General features: G+C 43.5%; 1 protein-coding gene and 2 non-coding genes across 6 annotated transcripts in view; 2 read left to right on the top strand and 1 right to left on the bottom strand.

Moving 5' to 3' along the window:
* Positions 1–20,420, top strand: part of YIPF1 (Yip1 domain family member 1) — a 43,458-nt gene that overhangs the window by 13,357 nt on the left and 9,681 nt on the right. For all 4 annotated transcript variants that reach the window (XR_008376820.1, XR_008376819.1, XM_053575229.1 and 1 more), the window contains 3 exons: positions 12,537–12,653; positions 16,384–16,550; positions 16,938–17,120. Coding sequence is in view for 2 of the 4 variants with exons in the window: in XM_053575229.1 (XP_053431204.1) it covers positions 12,537–12,653; positions 16,384–16,550; positions 16,938–17,120 (467 nt within the window). In the remaining 2 variants the exon portion in view is untranslated. The remainder of the gene's footprint in view (positions 1–12,536; positions 12,654–16,383; positions 16,551–16,937; positions 17,121–20,420) is intronic.
* Positions 12,133–12,206, bottom strand: LOC128575729 (small nucleolar RNA SNORD107). Its single transcript, XR_008377136.1, has one exon. It is a non-coding gene; the product is annotated as a small nucleolar RNA SNORD107 (small nucleolar RNA).
* On the top strand, positions 19,385–19,519 carry LOC128575695 (small nucleolar RNA SNORA16B/SNORA16A family). Its single transcript, XR_008377108.1, has one exon. It is a non-coding gene; the product is annotated as a small nucleolar RNA SNORA16B/SNORA16A family (small nucleolar RNA).

Here is a 20,420-nt window from a genome sequence, read left to right as displayed (position 1 = left end):
GTGCTGATATTTCAGACTATCCAAAAACATTGTTCCTCCGCCGGGGTTTTTAGGGAGCTTAGGGCAAGGGGCAGCCAGTAGTGGTTACGTCAGTATAAGTATCTCCCCGTATCAGAACCTTTTAATTTTTTTTTGAGGCAGGGTCTCTCTCTCTCTTGCCCAGGCTGGAATGCAGTGACATAATCATAGCTCACCGTAGCCTCCTGGGCTCTAGCAATTCTCCTGCCACAGGCCACCCGTCTCCCAGTTAGCTGGGACTACAGGTGCACACCTCCATGCCCAGCTGATTTTTTCCTTTTTTTTAAAGAATAAGTTTATTATAGAAAAGATGAGAAAGGCAGGAAGATAAGAAGAAAAAACATCAACCATAGTCCTACCACCCAAAGAACACTCATTAACAATTCATTTTTATTTTTTCCTTTATTTATTTATTTTTTATTGTTAAATCATAGCTGTGTACATTAGTGCAATCAAGGGGTACAATGTGCTGGTTTCATATAGAATCTGAAATATTCTCATCAAACTGTTCAACGTAGCCTTCATGGCATTTTCTTAGTTACTATATGTAGACATTTGTATTCTGCGTTTAGTAAGTTTCCCCTGTACTCATTCTAAGATGCACCATAGGTGTGGCCTCACCTATTATCTTCCCTCCACCTTAACCTCCCCACTCCGATCCCCTTCCTTGGCCCTTTGCCCATAGTCTTGTGCTATAGTTGGGTTATAGCCTTCATGTGAAAGCTATAATTTAGCTTCATAGTAGGGCTGAGTACATTGGATACTTTTTCTTCCATTCCTGAGATACTTTGCTAAGAAGAATATGTTCCAGCTCCATCCATGTAAATATGAAAGAGGTAAAGTCTCCATCTTCCTTTAAGGCTGCATGATATTCCATGGTATACATGTACCACAATTTGCTAGTCCATTCATGGGTCAGTGGGCACTTGGGCTTCTTCCATGACTTAGCAATTATGAATTGGGCTGCGATAACATTCTGGTACAGATGTCTTTGTTATATTGTGATTTTTGGTCTTCTGGGTATAAACCTAGTAAAGGAATTATAGGATCGAATGGCAGGTCTATTTTTAGGTCTCTTAAGTATTCTCCAAATATCCTTCCAGAAGGAACATATTAGTGGGTATTCCCACCAGCAGTGTAGAAGTGTGTCCTTTTCTCCACATCCATGCCAACATCTCTGGTTTTGGGATTTTATTATGTGGGCTAGTCTTACTGGGGTTAGGTGATATCTCAAAGTAGTTTTGATTTGCATTTCTCTGATGATTAAAGATGATGAGCTTTTTTTCATGTGTTTGTAGATTGTGCGTCTGTCTTCTTCAGAGAAGTTTCTCTTCAAGTCCCTTGCCCACCCTGAGATGGGATCACTTGTTCTTTTCTTGCTAATACATTTGAGTTCTCTGTGGATTCTGGTTATTAGGCCTTTACCGGAGGTATACCCTGCAAATATTTTCTCCTATTCTGAGGGCTGTCTGCTTGCTTTACTTACTATGTTCTTGGCTGTGCAGAAGCTTTTTAGTTTGATCAGGTGCCAGTAGTGTGTTTTTGATACTGCTTCAATTGCCTTGGGGGTCCTCCTCATAAAATATTTACCCAGGCCGATTCCTTCAAGAGTTTTCCCTGCACTTTCTTCAAGTATTTTTATAGTTTCATGTCTTAAGTTTAAATCTTTTATCCAGTGAGAGTCTATCTTGGTTAATGGTGAAAGGTGTGGGTCCAGTTTCAATCTTCTACAGGTTGCCAGCCAGTTCACCCAGCACCATTTGTTAAATAGGGAATCTTTTCCCCACTGAATGTTTTTAATTGGCTTGTCAAAGATCAAATAACGGTAAGTAGCTGGATTCATCTCTTGGTTCTCTATTTTGTTCCAGACATCTACTTCTCTGTTTTTGTGCCAATACCATGCTGTTTTGATCACTATCGATTTATAGTACAGTCTCAGGTCTGGTAGTGTGATTCCTCCTGCTTTGTTTTTATTGCTGAGTAATGTTTTGGCTATTCGAGGTTTTTTCTGATTCCATATAAAACGAAGTATTATTTTTTCAAGATCTTTAAAATATGACAATGGAGCTTTAATAGGAATTGCATTAAAATTATATATTGCTCTGGGTAGTATGGACATTTTAACAATGTTGATTCTTCCCAGCCATGAGCATGGTATGTTTTTCCATCTGTTAACATCTTCAGCTATTTCTTTTCTTAAAGTTTCAGAGTTCTCTTTGTAGAGATCTTTCACGTCCTTTGTTAGGTATGCTCCCAAATATTTCATCTTCTTTGGGACTACTGTGAAAGGAATAGAGTCCTTGACTGTTTTTTCGGCATGGTTATTGTTGGTATATATAAAGGCTACAGATTTATGGGTGTTGATTTTGTAGCCTGAGACATTGCTGTATTCCTTGATCACTTCTAAAAGTTTTGTAGGAGAATCCCTAGTGTTTTCCAGATATACGATCATATCATCTGTGAAGAGTGAAAGTTTGATCTCCTCTGACCCAATGTGGATACACTTGATCGCCTTTTCTTCCCTAATTGCAATGGCTAAAACTTCCAATACAATGTTAAAGAGCAATGGAGACAATGGGCAACCTTGCCTGGTTCCTGATCTAAGTGGAAATGATTTCAATTTAACTCCATTCAATAGGATATTGGCTGTGGGTTTGCTGTAGTTGGCCTCTATTAGTTTAAGAAATGTCCCTTCTATACCAATTTTCTTAAGTGTTCTGATCATGAAGGATGCTGGATGTTATCAAAAGCTTTTTCTGCATCAATTGAAAGAATCATATGGTCCTTACTTTTTAGTTTGTTTATATGCTGAATTACATTTATAGATTTACGTATATTGAACCAGCCTTGAGAGCCTGGGATAAATCCCACTTGGTCGTGGTGTATAATTTTTTTGATGTGTTGTTGGATTCTGTTTGTTAGGATCTTATTGAGTATTTTAGCATCAATATTCATTAGTGATATTGGTCTATAATTTTCTTTTCTTGTTGGGTCTTTCCCTGGTTTGGGGATCAAGGTGATGTTTGCTTCATAGAATGTGTTGGGTAATATTCCTTCTTTTTCTATATTTTGGAAGAGGTTTAGTAATAGAGGTACTAGTTCTTCTTTAAAGGTTTGGTAGAATTCTGACGTAAAGCCATCTGGTCCTGGGCTTTTCTTTTTAGGGAGATTTTATATAGTTGATGCTATTTCAGAACTTGATATAGGCCTCTTCAACATTTCCACTTCATTCTGGCTAAGTCTTGGTAGGTGGCATACTTCCAGGTATTGGTCGATTTCTTTCAGATTTTCATATTTCTGAGAGTAGAGTTTCTTGTCGTATTCATTAAGGATTTTTTGAATTTCTGAGGGGTCTGTTGTTATTTCATCGTTACCATTTCTGATTGATGAAATTAGAGATATTACTCTTTTTTTCCTGGTTAGGTTGGCCAAAGGTTTATCTATTTTATTGATCATTTCAAAAAACCAAATTTTAGATTTATTGATCTGTTGTATAGTTCTTTTGTTTTCAATTTCATTTAATTCTGCTCTGATTTTGGTTATTTCTTTTCTTCTGTTGGGTTTGGGGTTGGAGTATTCTTCCTTCTCCTGTTGCTTGAGATGTCCCATTAAGTAATTAACTTCCTCTCTTTCCGTTTTCTTGAGGAAGGCTTGTAGTGCTATAAATTTCCCTCTTAGGACTACCTTTGCAGTATCCCAGAGGTTCTGATAATTCGTGTCTTCATTGTTGTTTTGTTTGAAAAATTTCTTGATTTCCTTCTTAATCTCGTCTATAACCCAACTATCCTTCAGCATAAGGTTATTTAGCTTCCATGTTTTTGTATGGGTATGCAGGTTCCTGTTGTTACTGAGTTCAACTTTTATTCCATGATGGTCTGAGAAGATGCAAGGAATAATTTCTATTTTTAAAAATTTGCTGAGGTTAGATTTGTGGCCTAGGATGTGGTCGATTTTGGAGTATGTTCTGTGGGCTGATAAGAAGAATGTGTATTCAGTTTTTTTGGGATGAAATGTTCTGTAGATATCTGTTAAGTCCAGATGTTGAATAGTTAAGTTTAAATCTAAAATTTCTTTGCTTAGCTTCTTTTTGGAGGATCTATCCAGCACTGCTAAACGGGTGTTAAAATCTCCAACTACTATGGAACTGGAGGAAATCAAGTTGCTCATGTCTGTTAGAGTTTCTCTTATAAATTGAGGTGCATTCTGGTTGGGTGCATAAATATTAATAATTGAAATCTCATCATATTGAGTATTACCTTTAACAAATATGAAGTGTCCATCCTTACCCTTCCTTATTTTGGTTGGTTTAAAGCCTATTGCATCTGTGAATAGGATCGCAACGCCTGCCTTTTTCTGCTTTCCATTTGCCTGGAGTATAGATGACCATCCCTTCACCTTGAGTCTATATTTGTCTTTTAATGTAAGATGCGATTCTTGTATGCAGCAGATATCTGGGTTGAGTTTTTGTATCCAGTCAGCCTACTGTGCCTCTTTAGAGAACAATTTAAACCATTCACATTAATTGAGAATATTGATAAGCCTTTCGAGAGTCTGGTGGACATTTTTAAACCTTTTGCGACTGTGGAAGTTGGAATTTGATCAAAATTTTCTGGGTGGGTTTACTTTTGTGGTGGAGGATTACGCTGGTCTTTATGGAGGATAGGTCTGAGAATATCCTGGAGAGCTGGTTTATTTATGGCAAATTTCTTCAACATGTGAATGTCATTGAAGTATTTAATTTCTCCATTATAAATGAAACTCAGTTTAGCTGGGTATAGGATCCTGGGTTGAAAATTATTTTGTTTTAGGAGATTAAAAATCGATGACCATCCTCTTCTGCAGAGAGATCTTCAGTTATTCTAATATTCTTGCCCTTGTAGGTGATGGTTTTCTTTCGTTTGGCTGCTTTCAGAATTTTCTCCTTCATATTAACTTTAGTGAAATTGATTATGATGTGTCTGGGGGGTGTCTTATTTGGGTTGAGTAATGCTGGAGTTCTGAAACTGTCTGCTATCTGAATTTCAGAATCTCTTGGCATGTCTGGAAAGTTCTTCATAATCTCGTGGAGAAGAGACTCTGTGCCTTGTGAAGCCACTTCGTCGCTTTTGGGGATCCCTATAAGACGAATATTGGTTTTCTTCAAATTATCGCAGAGTTCTCTGAGAGAGTGATCTGTTTTTGTCCTCCATTTCTCTTCCTCTTTGAGAGTTTGGGAGCATACGAAAGCTTTGTCTTCAATGTCAGAAATCCTTTCTTCTGCTTGCTCCATTCTGTTACCGAGGGATTCTACTGTGTTTCTCAGATCTTTGAGGGCTGCAACTTCTTGTCTCAATGTGTCAAAATCTTTGGTCATTTGGTCTTTGAATTCATTGAATTCTTGAGATATCTTTTGGGTTACTGCTTGGAATTCTAATTCAATCTTATTTGCTATCCAGATTCTGAATTCGATTTCTGACATCTCAGCTATTTGTTTGTGCGTGGGATCTTGTGCTGTGTCTGCCCCATTGATCCTTGGGGGAGTTGATCTACTCTGATTATTCATATTGCCAGAGTTTTTCTGTTGATTTCGCCTCATGATTGTTTTTCACCGTTACATCTGGCTGTCCTCAGAGTTGGGGAGTGTCTCTCCAAGATTAGACCCCAGTGGCATCCCTCTTTTGTTGCTGGATCTTTGTAGGGAGTAACCCTGCATAGTTCTTCTGGGGCTGCCCCAGCCAGGGAGTTCTGTTTGTGGAAGCAGCTCCGGAGTGTGACACACTCAGATCCAGCAACAGGGCAGGGGGTGGTGCGCACGGTTCTGGGAGTGCCTGGTGCCCAGTGACTTTGGCACAGAGAGCCCAAGGCTCCAGCAGTCTCTGGCCAGGAGAAGGGCTCTGTCCAGAGGCAGGGAGGGCTCCGGAGGGTACGTGGCTACCAGAGTCCCTGGCCAAATGAGTGGGCTGGTGTGGAGGCAGGGAGGATGCAGGATTGTGCGGCTCCTACAGTTCCTGGTCAGGGCATGTAGAGGCCTGGTAGGCATGGGTCGCAGGTCAGGGGTCGTGGCACAGCTCTTATGGAGGTCCAGACAGTGTCAAGCCCAGGATTTTGAGGTTGCTATGAGCTGTGACGCCACGGCACTCTACCCAGGGCAACAGCCCGAGGCTCTAGTGTGCCAAAACTGGTCTCACTCTGTCCGTGAGGGTTAAGGCTGTAAGGCAGCTCAGTCCCTGCCTTTAGGCTGCTCAGTCACTAGGTTACTAGCTCCCGCTGGATCCTTGCTCTGTGACCCTTAGGGCGGAGCTTGCTGGGGCAGTTCTCTCACAATGGCTCCCTGAGGCCCATAGCCGAACACTATTAGCTCCGTCCGGCTCAGCAGCTCAGTCTGGGGCCCTAGACAATGCCCAAAGTTCTCTGCAGTCCTGCTCAAGCTCTCCCAAAGGCAGTTCAACTGAGTGCCAAGTCCAAAAACACCGAAACCGGTTTGCAGTCACTGCTGCTTGTACTTATGTCTGCCAGTGGGATTAGGTCAATCGGACACATTCAACCACTTGCCAGTTTTCCGCTGTTTTTGTCCTCTTCTTGGGGTCCAGAATTCCCTTGCTGACTCCCGGTATCCTCAAAGGGATGATTAAAGGCAGATCCCACCAGCCAGAGATGCCTGGAGTCATATCTCCCCAGACTCACTGTGCCCAGTTGCAGGGAAGCTGTTACTCGGTCGACATCTTGCTCTACTCGCCTTTTCCTGTTTTTATTAGAGGTAGGAGGATTGCTTAAGGTCAGGAGTTAGAAGGATTACAGATGTGAGTCGCTTGCTGGTCTCTCTGTTTTTTTTTTTTTAAAGAGATAAGGTCTTGCTGCGTTGTCCCTGGTGAAGTGCAGTGGCTATTCATAGGTGTGCTACAGTGTCCATGGTGGAGTGCAGTGGCTATTCACAGGTGTGCTACGGTGTCCATGGTGGAGTGCAGTGGCTATTCACAGGTGTGCTACGGTGTCCATGGTGGAGTGCAGTGGCTATTCACAGGTCTTGCTGCAGTGTCCATGGTGGAGTGCAATGACTATTCACGGGTGTGCTACGGTGTCCATGGCGGAGTGCAGTGGCTATTCACAGGTCTTGCTGCGATGTCCATGGTGGAGTGCAGTGACTATTCACAGGTGTGCTATGGTGTCCATGGCGGAGTGCAGTGGCTATTCACAGGTCTTGCTGCGATGTCCATGGTGGAGTGCAGTGGCTATTCACAGGTCTTGCTGCAGTGTCCATGGTGGAGTGCAATGACTATTCACGGGTGTGCTACGGTGTCCATGGCAGAGTGCAGTGGCTATTCACAGGTCTTGCTGCGATGTCCATGGTGGAGTGCAGTGACTATTCACAGGTGTGCTACGGTGTCCATGGTGGAGTGCAGTGGCTATTCACAGGTTTTGCTGCAGTGTCCATGGTGGAGTGCAATGACTATTCACGGGTGTGCTACGGTGTCCATGGCGCAGTGCAGTGGCTATTCACAGGTCTTGCTGCGATGTCCATGGTGGAGTGCAGTGACTATTCACAGGTGTGCTACGGTGTCCATGGTGGAGTGCAGTGGCTATTCACAGGTCTTGCTGCGATGTCCATGGTGGAGTGCAGTGACTATTCACAGGTGTGCTATGGTGTCCATGGTGGAGTGCAGTGGCTATTCACCGGTCTTGCTGCGATGTCCATGGTGGAGTGCAGTGGCTATTCACAGGTCTTGCTGCAGTGTCCATGGTGGAGTGCAATGACTATTCACGGGTGTGCTACGGTGTCCATGGCGGAGTGCAGTGGCTATTCACAGGTCTTGCTGCGATGTCCATGGTGGAGTGCAGTGACTATTCACAGGTGTGCTACGGTGTCCGTGGCGGAGTGCAGTGGCTATTCACAGGTTTTGCTGCAGTGTCCATGGTGGAGTGCAGTTGCTATTCACAGGTGTGCTACGGTGTCCATGGTGGAGTGCAGTGGCTATTCACAGGTCTTGCTGCGATGTCCATGGTGGAGTGCAGTGGCTATTCACAGGTGTGCTACGGTGTCCATGGTGGAGTGCAGTGGCTATTCACAGGTCTTGCTGCAGTGTCCATGGTGGAGTGCAGTGACTATTCACAGGTGTGCTACGGTGTCCATGGTGGAGTGCAGTGGCTATTCACAGGTCTTGCTGTGGTGTCCATGGTGGAATGCAGTGAACTATTCACAGGTGTGCTACGGTGTCCATGGTGGAGTGCAGTGGCTATTCACAGGTCTTGCTGTGGTGTCCATGGTGGAGTGCAGTGACTATTCACAGGTGTGCTACGGTGTCCATGGTGGAGTGCAGTGGCTATTCACACGTCTTCCTGCGGTGTCCGTGGTGGAGTGCAATGACTATTCACAGGTGTGCTACAGTGTCCATGGTAGAGTGCAGTGGCTATTCCCAGGCGAGGTCATGCACACTGCAACTTTGAACTCCTGACCTCAAGTGGTTCTCCCACCTTAGCTTCCTGAGTTGCTGGGCCTACAAGTGCACACCACCACCCCAGGTCCCAGTCTTCGTTTTGTCCTCAAGATAAATTCCTAGCTTAGCAGGACTTCTAGGACCCTTCATGATCTGATCATGGCCTGTCTGTCCAATCTCTGGCTACTCCTGAGCTCACATTTCCTTACCTCAAATTGCTCCCTCTTGCTTCTGGGCTCTCTGCTCATGCCTTCCCTCATCCTGGATCACTCTTCTGTCTTCACTTGGGAATTCCTATTCTTTTTTAGATTCCTGCTTAGGCACCACTTTTTCTAGGTTTTGGTCCCTTCCTGCGGTCTTTCACATGCATTCTGTATTTCTTCTTCAAAATTCTTGAGATTAGATGTTTTATTGTTTGTCTGTACACTGTGCCTGAGTGCACCGGAGGCAGTGACGGGGTCTCTATTGCAAGGCATTGTGTCTTCAGCACCTAGCCCTGAGCCTAGAGCAGGGGTCCTCAAACTGCGGCCCGTGGACCACATGAGGCGGTGTGATTGTATTTGTTCCTGTTTTGTTTTTTTATTTCAAAATAAGATATGTGCAGTGTGCATAGAAATTTGTTCATAGTTTTTTTTTTTTTTTAAACTATAGTCCAGCCCTCCAACGGTCTGAGGGACAGTGAATTGGCCCCCTGTTTAAAAAGTTTGAGGATGCCTGGCCTGGTGGGTCAGAGGCACTTAGTGAACAATGGCTAATAGGTTCTGATATTCTTGGCCTTCTTGTGATGAGGGTATTAAAAATTAATATTTTGGCTACTTGCAGTTATATGGTTGGATGGTCTCAGCCCATCTATAACACATAGTCAGTTTTGTTCATTCATTCAGGAAAGCTTTTCGGTTGTGGAGGTCTTGTGGGTTTATTGTTTGATTGTTTGCATCTCTTATGTGGTAGGCACTTAGAATCTATAGTGAGATTTCAGCCTTGGCTGCAGCAGAATTTACGGTGCGGTGAATAAACAGACAATTTGTGGAAAGCTAATATTGGTGACTTTTTGGAGCATCCTAGTTGATGGCTGGTGTTTTCTTTCCCATTCTAGTTGATGGCTTGTGTTTTTTCTTTCCAAGTGGTTGGCTTTGAAAATTACTAAGCTATTTTTGCTAGTCATCCCCCCAGTACAATAAATAATTTTCTTAATTTTGTGATAGTTAAAGGTACCTGAACTTATCACAAAGTGTGTTGTAAAATATTCGTGAAATTGAAAAGCAAAATTTATGAAACTGTTAAAATCTCTTTATTGAGAAATTGCATTTGTTCTACACAGTACTTTCTGTAGGTGAGGAGAGAAAAGATAGTGCTCATGGAATCAAGGGAATGATGAAAGGAGTTTACAGAGTATGGTGCACGCATCCACTCAGGGAGTATTTTAATAACCATTAAAAAATACGAGGCTGATTTTTATGAATAGCTTTGGCAGGATCTCTAGGCTATAATAAGGTGAAAATGGAGCAGTCCACTGTAGGGTGCATGTGCGTGCTATCTGTGTGAATCGTGTGCAGGCAGGCACGCATACATATTTGCTTATGCGTGGATAGATTATTTCTGGTGGGATTCACCAGAAACTGGTTACAGTGGTGTTTGAGGAAAATATTAAAGCTGTGCTTTTCCTGTGCTCTCAGACCAGTATGATAATCAACACAGAACACTTCCGTGACCAATGTGTGTCAGGGGGAATACCCGCCAATAAGCAGTGGGCACAGCAGTGTGCTCCCGCTGAATTCTGACTCTGTCTACCTGGAGATAGCAGCAGATCTCACAAGTTGAGGGCTCAGTCCCCAAGACTGCCCCTCTCCTTTTAGACACCAGTGGTAAATCTGGGCCTCTGGAACTTCTGAGTGACCTGCTTCAAGGCAGGGGTTCCTTTAGATTCCTTAATTTTGTGGAGTGGCTCAGGAAAACACTTCCTGTTCTCTGGTTGCTTATAAAGGATTTTCTGAAGGACACAGAGGAAGAGGTGCAGAGTGAGAGGTGTGGGAACGGGTGTGACACCTCCAGGCCCCCTGAGGGGCCACCCTCCAGCAACCACCACTTGTCCAACTGCCCAGAAACTCCCCTTATCATGTCCTCTTGGGCCTTTAGTGGAGATATCTTTGGATAGACATGATTCACAACCACGTAGAAATGTCTTTGGTAACTCGTCGCCTGTGGCTCAAGCGGCTAAGGCACTAGCCACATACACCTGAGCTGGCGGGTTCGAATCCAGCCCAGCCTGCGAAACTACGATGATGGCTGCAACCAAAAAATAGCCAGGTGTTGTGGCAGGGGCCTGTAGTCCCAGCTACTTGGGAGGCGGAGGCAGGAGAATCGCTTGAGCCCAGGAGTTGGAGGTTGCTGTGAGCTGTGATGCCACCGCACTCTACCCAGGGCGACAGCTTGAGGCTCTGTCTCAAAAAAAGAAAAAAGAAAAAAAAGAAAAAAGAAATGTCTTTGGAAAAAAGGGTCTGATTCCCAGCATGGCTTGTCTGTTCAGATTCTCCCTGGCCTCTCTGGGCCTTCCTTCCCCCAGGGTACCAGGGAGGACCCTTTCTGGAGTGAGGGTCTTCTGAGCCACAGTCAGATTAGAGTCCTCCTCAGCCGGGTGAAAGGAGAGCAGGAGAAGGTTAGAAAGAGAGATTCTGTTTACTGCAACAAGGGCTGTGGGAGTTATGGGCCAGGAACCATGGCCCATATGTATAAGGTGCCAAAAAAATGTATATACATTTCAAGAAAGGAAAAACTGTTAAAATTACAATACTCAATATATACCAATAATGTTTGTAATTGTAGAAGTCCAACATGACTTGAGTATTATAATTCTTTTTTTTTTTTTTTTCGTAGAGACAGAGTCTCACTTTATGGCCCTCGGTAGAGTGCCATGGCATCACACAGCTCACAGCAACCTCCAACTCCTGGGCTTAAGTGATTCTCCTGCCTCAGCCTCCCAAGTAGCTGGGACTACAGGCACCCGCCACAATGCCCGGCTATTTTTTGTAGTTCAGCCGGGGCCGGGTTTGAACCCGCCACCCTCAGCATATGGGGCCGGCGCCTTACTGACTGAGCCACAGGCGCCGCCCCGAGTATTATAATTCTAAAACCGTTTTTTCTGTCTTAAAACGTGTGGCACCTTTGTGTGTGTTTATGTTTGTGTGCACGTGTGTGTGTATATGTATAAAAATCACGGTGGAGGGCGGCGCTGGTCCCATATGCCAGAGGTGGCGGGTTCAAACCCAGCCCTGGCCAAGAACCAAAAAAAAAAATCACGGTGGACATAAAGTTTGTGTGCAATTTAAAGTAGTTTAACACACACGCATATACATATAAAATACTCTAGGAAGGGAGATTCAGAGCCGCGGGACAGAGAAGGAGGGAAACTTGGGTTCTAGATACTCGTGTACCTGCGGTGCACAACTTGTACAGGTGTTGCTTTTCCATTAAAAAAAAAAGAAAAGGAAGCCTTAAACTTAGCCACGGTCACACAACCCTGGGAGCTGCTAGGGCGACTCAGCCGCCCTCGGTGCCCTCCTTGCTCTGCTCTTCGTGTCTGCTACAGAAAGACCTGGCTCGTTTAACTTACTTTTCTCTGATGTTAACATTTGCCACCAAGATAAGGGAAGTAAGTTTGCTTCATGTGTTCTGATGGAAGGTTTGACAAAATGCCTATTTTTTTATTTTTTATCTTTTATTTTAAGCTCACGTTTTGAAATCATTATGTTCAGACAAGGTCCTATGTCATCATGAACCAAAATGCCCATTTTTTAAATTTTTATCTTTTGGTGGTCCTCCAATAAAAGAAGCTATACACAAATCAGTGTCTTTATTCCCCTAATTGTGAGAGGTGTTTTGGCCTTTGGATTCAAATCCCTGCCCCTCACCCCATATTTAAGGCAGCTAATTACTGAGTCGTGTTTTGATCTTTTAATAAAGAAAATACCCATTAAACAAGTGCTTTTTAATAAACATATAAAATTCTTTTCCCTTTCTTATTTGAATAGGTAGGGAGAGGTAAGAAATTACTTATCTGAAGGCTTGTGCTTTATTTTCTTATTTTGAATTTTCTGGTTTCCTTTGCAGGCCCTTTTTGGATATGTGCCACACTGGTTTTTGCCATAGCAATTAGTGGGAATCTTTCCAACTTCTTAATTCATCTGGGGCAGAAGACATACCATTATGTGCCCGAATTCCGAAAAGGTCGGTGAATAGTTTGACTCGTTTGGAGTGCTCTCACTTTGTAACCATGAGTTTCTTTTACCCCCTGAGCCCTTGGGCCCCTTCTGTGGATGCTGTAGTCCTGCTCTCAGTGTTACAGGGTTCCAGCATACCTGCTGCCTTAGAGTTTACCATCATATATATAAATCCATGTAATCTTTTTTTTTTTTTTACTGTGGTAAAAGATGTGTAACGTAAAACTTAGCATTTAAGGGTACAACTCAGTGGCTCTAAGTATATTCACAATGTTTTGAATCCTTATAGTCTTTCGGAAAGCTGTAAGGCTAGGCCCAATAGCGATTGGAATTTATTCTCAGAAAAATGTACAAAATAAGTGAAAAACAGTGTACATAAGGTCTCCATTGTAGCATTATTTGTATTATCCAAATAATGGAAACAAGAAAGACACTATTATTTAAGTTGTGATGGTTCAACCAGCTAGGATAGCCTGTAATATGAAGTCCTGGAAGGGAAAATGTAGAAATGAATGTGTCCTAGTAAGGGGCTGGCAGGTGACATGCTTATTTTAAACTTCCTTTCTTGTGTTAGTATTGGCTAGTTAAAAAAAAAAACACAAAACAGCTTTTAGGGACTTGCAGATAACAGCACCCCAGATGAGGAAGTTTGGCTTAGTGGAGATTGACCTGTGCCCTTTGTCAATTCCCTGCCTCCTTCCCTGTCCACTCTTAGTTTGGGAGGCTGTAAACAGCCTGAAGAAGGATACAGGTTCTGGAACCAGACCACTGGCTTCAAGTTCCAGCCCCACCACTCTCTAGATGCTACCGTGTGGGGCTATTTCATCTCTCTTGGCCTCAGATTCTTCATTGGTAAAATGGAAATAGTAATAGCTGTATCACAGGGCTACTTTAAGAATAAAGAGTTGATACATATAAAGAGCTTAAAATAGTGGTTTGTATAAAAAGTTCAGTACATAGTAACCATTGCCATATTACATAGGGGAGATAGGTATTTGCCTGTGTGAGAGCACATTAGTGTTCAGGTGTCCATCCTTCTTCTCTTCCCCTCTGCCTTTCACGGCCACTTCTCCTCCTTTCCTTCTCCAACAGGGAGTCAGACCTGGATTCAGTCCCAACTGTTATTTATCAAATAGCCTTGGTTTAAGTCTAACTCAATAAATGTTATCCATTAGATATAAATGCTGCCTTCAAGTAATTCAGTCATTAAGGAAGTGAGGTAAATGAATATTGTTGTGATATATTAGAGGTATGTCTTGGTGCATTGATGGAGGAGGAGTGACCCACTTTGCCTAGGGATCTGGAAGCTCAGAGAAGCTTTATCTGTTCTTATCCTCTTTAGCTGGGCATCCCAGTGTCAGGGAGTGATGTGATGTGTGTACCAGTAAGATAATCACTGGCCCTATCAATGAACATGTTTCCATGTCATTTAAAGGGCATGAGTCACATCTGGCATCAGATCCTGCTTCCACCAACTTGTTAATTATGCTACTTTGACCAAACAACTTAGTTTCTCAGATCCATTTCCTCATCTCTGAAATGAAGATAGGCTGGGTGTGGTGGTCCATGCATGTAATCCCAGTGTGTTGGGAGGTCAAGGTAGAAGGATGGCGTGAGGCAAGGAGTTCAAGACGAGCCTGGACAACATAGCAAGACTCCATCTCTACGTACTGCTACTAATGTGTACCCGGAGTTTATAGTCCTAGCTTCTTGGGAGGTTGAGGCAGGATTGCTTGAGCCAGCAGTTTGAGTCTTTAGCGAGCCATGATTGCACCACTGCACTCCAGCCTGGGAGACAGAGTGAGACCCTGTCTCTAAAAAATAAAAGAAATTTTAAAAATAAAATGAAAAGATAGGTTATATGAAATAATGTATCTGCAAGTTAGTTAACTATATAAAAAGTTAATTCTTTATTGAACATTTATTGTTTATCAATCCCAGTTCTATTTAGAACAGTTCTTGCCTATTTTTATTCATTTAATTCTCGTAATAATCTTATAAGGTAATATAAATTTTCAGATGAAGAAACTGAAGCAGGAAGGTTAAGTACCTTACCACCCAGAGTTACTTTGACATTAGAACCCATGGAGTTTACATACAGAATCTGCGCCCTTGACCATTTATACTACATTGCCTCTTGGTAAAGCACTGAATGTAATGCTTGACGCCCAGGAGGTGGTCAGTAAGTGACAGCTATAGCCATAGTAGTTACCTCTCCTCTTCCCTTAGTTGTCCAAGAAAAAGGTAGTATATTAGCAGAATTACATTTGGCTTAACGAAGGAGTTTCCTGTGTGAAAAAGCCACTTTGGGAGCTAAAAATGTTTTAGATAATCACATGGCTTAACCAGAGTCTGACTGTAATTCCCAGGGATGCTTTTGCTCTTGTCAAGATGCATATAAGTAAATTAATTACCTGCTGGTTTTTATGTAGAAAGGGTTGGTGTCATGGTCTTAGCCATAACTATTTATTTGTTTGTTTATTTATTTTGTTGAGACAGAGTCTCTGTCACCCTGAGTAGAGTGCAGTGATGTCATCATAGCTCACTGTAACCTCAGTCTCCTGGGCTCCTGCCTCAGCCTCCCAAGTAGCTGGGACTACAGGTGCCCACCAGACAGAGACTCAAGCTGTTGCCCTGGATAAAGGTCCGTGGTGTCATAGCTCATAGCAACCTCCAACTTGGGCTCAAGTGATCCTCTTGCTTCAGTTTTTCTATTTAGTAGAAACAGGGTCTCACTTTTTGCTCAGGCTAATCTTTTAATTCGTGAGCTCAAGCAATCCACCTGCCTTGGCCTCTCAGAGTGCTGGGATTACAGGAGTGAGCCACTGCGCCTGGCCACCCGGCTGGGTTTTTAAAATTTTTTTGTAGAGATGGATTCTCACTCTTGGCAATCCTCCTGCCTTGGCCTCCCAGATTGCTAGGATTATAGGCGTGAGTCACCACACCCAGCTTAGCCATAATTTTATTATCCTCTGCTTCACAAGAGGGAAAACAAATCAGGGATGTACTAAATATTGCTGTTCTGTGGAGCCACTAAATAGCAGTTCCACCATGGGGGCAGAATTACTTATTTCAGGAAGAAAGTGAAAGTGGTGAGTATTTCAAGCAATTCATCAATGAGCGGGAACTTCCTTTGTCAGAGGCAGAAGGAGCTCTGATTAGCATGCACAGCAAGTTAATCTGTACCCAGAGCATTTTAATAAATTTGCTTCAGAAATCAGCGTCAGCGCTTGTTATACTAGGGAAGAGGACATGTTCTTCCAATGTATAGTTTGGCTTTTATTTGATTTGCTCAGTAGATTTAAACGCTTGCAGTGGCGCCCTCTAGAGTATTTCAGTTGCATAATTCAGTTGTTTAGTGCTATCGGTTGTTAGTTATAGCAGGGCACTGTGACTTACGCCTGTAATCTTAGCACTCTGGCAGGCCAAGGTGAGAGGATCGCTTGAGGGCAGGAGTTCCAAGTTATTAAAGGAATTATAAAAACCATATGAGAGACTACTGGTCTTTACTACAAAGGCAAAGGCTGAAGATTCATAATTCAGTAACGTTTGCAAAGTGCTTACTGTGTGTCAGGGACTGTGCCAGGCTCAGGAAATACAGATCAGTAAGACATGATTCCATGGTTCAGTAAAGTATGTAGACATGTTAGAAAAATACACCCAGGAAGGGACTGGAAGTGTTCTGATAGTCTGTGAAGGCACGGTGGGAATTGAAGCTCACGTCCTGTCATCCTTAGTGTCCATAGCAGCTACCGTCATCTATGCCTATGCCTGGCTGGTTCCTCTCGCACTCTGGGGTTTCCTCATGTGGAGAAACAGCAAAGTTATGAACATCGTTTCCTATTCGTTTCTGGAGATTGTGTGTGTCTACGGATATTCACTCTTCATTTACATCCCCACGGCAGTAAGTACCACCCTTGTGGAGCAGATGCTGAGTGATGCTCTGATCTTAGTTGAAAATTCAACCACAAATTGGACCAAGCAGTAATGTTTCCAGCCCAACACTCATGTGCTGAAAAATCCCCTTTGCATTTAGAAGTTCAGCATGAACGGGGCCTGGGGAGCCAAGCGCCCCCGCTGGATCTTGAGCCCTTCATTATGAAGGGATTCACCTCGGTCTAGGTGCTGGTGGCGTTTCTCCAGCCTGTACTGAAAAGCCAGAGTTTTTCAGTTGGGGCCCAGCTGCTGATTGGCTCAGGGGCCTTTGTAAACATTTGTGCCTGGAATGAGCAAATGCCTCTCTGAAATGCCTCCAAAGAACCGTTCCCTCCCTTCTTTTCTCTTCTTTCAGATACTGTGGATTATCCCACAGAAAGCTGTCCGTTGGATTCTAGTCATGATCGCCCTAGGAATCTCAGGATCTGTTTTGGCAATGACATTCTGGCCAGCTGTTCGGGAGGATAACAGGCGCATTGCGTTGGCCACAGTTCTGACAATTGTGTTGCTTCACATTCTTCTCTCTGTGGGCTGCTTGGTATGGTCTCCTTCCTATATTCTTTTGGTGTGTTTTATATTGCAAATACTAAAAGACCTCAAACCGTTAGACACAATGGTTCTTTTAAAACCAACTCCATGAAATAAATATAATTTTAAGTAGACTTTCCTAGATGGGAACTGGTAAAATTATGAGAATTTGTAACCTCTGGCTTTACCTAATTTCCGTTATTTAGTTAATATTTTGTGTCTGGCCAGAATAAGTATGGGTGAATAGTGTCTATAATACAGTTATCTCCTGGTATTTTGGGGGGGGGGGTTGGTTTCAGCACCTGTTACGGATACAAAAATTCATAGTGCTAAAGTCCCTTCTACAAAAATGGCATAGTATTTACATATAATCAACGTGCAGCTCCCCATATATTTTAAATCTCTAGATTACTTATAATAATACCTGATACAATGTAAATGCTATATAGTCATTATACTGTACTTTAAAATTCATATTACTTTTTATTGTTGTATTGTTATTTTTTCCTTGTTTTTTTCCTGGTATTTTTTCACCCCTAGTTGTTTGAGTCTGTAGAGGTGGAACACGTGGATACAGATGGCCACTGTATGGGGGTGGGGAGCTGGGATGGAGAGAATTCTGCCTGTGGGTGCCTTTGCTGGTTTTCTGCATGTACCTAGAAAGATTTTTAAATGAAAAGTTGTATAGGCGGGGGAAGGGAACCATCCCACAGTCGGGTGTTCAGCCAGGGCCATTGCGCCTGGGTTTGTTCTTTGCAATCAAGGTTGCCTCCTTCTTCCTCCTGTGGAGATATGCAGTGCAGGAAGGTGACCCAAAAGTTAGAAGACTTGGGTTCCAGGCCCAGCTGCATCACTTCCTGCTTTGGTTATTTCTCTTCTTTGGGTTCCGCCTCCTCACTTAGAAAAAGGAGATGATTGTGTGCACCGTAGTAACATCTTTACCAATTTGTAGCATGAAAAATGGGACAAGTCATGCAAATGGAAGACATTGCTATTATTGGAAGGGCAGAAAGAGAAATTAGCAAGGGAGTTATTTAAGCTGAGGGGCACCAGCTGAACCAGACAGCTTGGCTTTCTCATTCTCCCCTGGGAAACACAGATTGGTGTTTTTGCCTTAGTTCAGCAAAGCAGATGACAGCACCACACCTGCTGAGGGCCCCTCGGTGATTGCACATGTAAATGATCCCTAAGTTTGTACAGAACACACCTGGCAGGGATGACGAAGGAAGTACCCAGAGGGTGTGTCCTTGGTTGGTATGTTTACAGAAGTACAAGCCTGTGTTTGTGATGGTTACAGCTGATTTTAGAGGGAACTAGCCTTATTTCTATCACAGAGAGCCTGCCGACTCAGCCTGAGGCCTCCCTGGTGCCTGGCTCTGGACTGGCCATTGTCTAGGGGCTGACTTGCAGGATGTGTTGGATAACCGGTGAGCGTAGATTATGGAGGCAGATCTGACTGGATTGAAGTCCTAGCTCAGACACATACCTGTGTAGCCTCAGGACAATCTCCATCTCTTTGAGCCTCAGGTTTCTCATCTTTAAAATGGGGATAAAATTGCCCATTGCAGTTTTTGAACAGGGTAATGGTCCAGTACATGCCTGGGGCACAATAGGTGTTCCCTAGATGATGGCTGTGGTTGTTATTAAGCATCTGTGGAACTAATGAATCATGGAATTAAAGCTTGTTCTAGGCTTGGTGCCTGTGGCTCAAGAGGCTAGGGTGCTAGCCACATACACCTGAGCTGGTGGGTTTGAATCCAACCCGGCCCTCCAAACAACAATGACAACTGCAACCAAAAAACAGCTGGGCGTTGTGGCAGGTACCTGTAGTCCCAGCTACTCGGGAGGCTGAGGCAAGAGAATCACCTAAGCCTAAGAGCTGGAGGTTGCTGTGAGCTGTGACGCCACAGCACTCTACCGAGGGTGACAAAGTGAAACTCTGTCTCTAAAAAAAAAAAAAAAAAAGACAGAAAAAAGAAAACTGAGGTCCACACACTACCCAGGGTGTAGTGACCTATCCAAAAGTCACAGTACAAGTTAGTAGCACATAGAAGCTGGGTCTCTCGGCTCTTATGAGGTTTTCTCCATAGCCTGGAAGAAAGGCATTGTTCCTGCAACCTCGTGGCTTGTGGCTCAGTACACCTGGGAGGGATTTGGGGGGCTCTACGCTGGCTGTGTGACTCCTGTCCCCACCTAAGGTCAGGTACTCTTCTTTCTATGTCCCAGAAAACAGCTGCTCACTGTGGAGGAAGACTTTTAAAAGCAGTAGAATTGTGTGGCTCTTATGGAAGCTGCAGCTGCTTCCACATAGCTGCTGTGGTCTAAGAGGAGCCTAGAGTGACAGTTTTCCTCAATGATCGCTGTTCTGTTTGCTGTGACTGATCTGCAACATTTTGGGAAAATACAGTTTAAAAAAAATAGAAAAAGCAATAGGATTGCTCTGGGAATATAACAAACTAGATAGAGGGAGGGCTCTGCAGGAAATGGTGCCATCTGGAAACTTTGAAAAGGACTGTTGAAGGAGTTAACACATAACACAGTACAGCGATGTTGGGGAAAGATCCATCGCGTTGTGTTGGCGCCCCCTTCTGGCTGACAGAGAGCAAAGCTGCTGTGAAGTGGTTCCTAGTGGCTTTTTTTTTAAAAGGGTCTTGCTCTGTTGCCCACTCTGGAGTGTAGTGGCATAATCATAGTTCACCGTAATCTCCAACTACTGGGCTCAAGCAATCCTCCCAACCCAGCCTCCTGAGTAGGACTATAGACTCGAGCCACCATGCCCAGCTAATGTTTAAAACATTTTTTTTTTTAGAGATGGGGTCTTGCTGTATTGCCCAGGCTGAACTCCTGGCCTCAAGTGATCCTCCTGCCTTGGCCTTCCAAAGTGTTCGGATTATAGGCATGAGCCACCATGCCTGGAGACTTGGAGACTTGGTGGCTTTTTAACTTTTTACCTTCCTAAGTCACTGACACCAAGGAGAGTTGTGAGCATTCTGTGTCCTTGATGTAGTAACAGGTTTACCTTTCCTTTGAACAACTGGTGTTCAATGCTAGTGAGATTAGTGTTTTCCCAGACTGAAGTTAGGATTCTTAGACTTTGAGACAGTGGGAAATCTTCCCTGTTGTCTCCCCTCCTCCACCTCCTTCTCATTTTTGACAGTTAAATTGTAGACAGTGAATGAAAGCAGTTACAAAGCCTTTCATATCCCAGCGGAAGAAGCAGGAGGCACAGCGTGCTTACTTACTTTGAAGGCCTTTGCAGAGAGCCAGCTAACTGGTTTAGCAGCCGTCTAATGTAGGCCAGTTCATTAGC

The sequence above is a fragment of the Nycticebus coucang genome, chromosome 22, assembly GCF_027406575.1.
Source record: "Nycticebus coucang isolate mNycCou1 chromosome 22, mNycCou1.pri, whole genome shotgun sequence".
NCBI classification, from domain to species: domain Eukaryota; kingdom Metazoa; phylum Chordata; class Mammalia; order Primates; family Lorisidae; genus Nycticebus; species Nycticebus coucang.
This window is presented reverse-complemented; position numbering and strand designations above follow the sequence as displayed.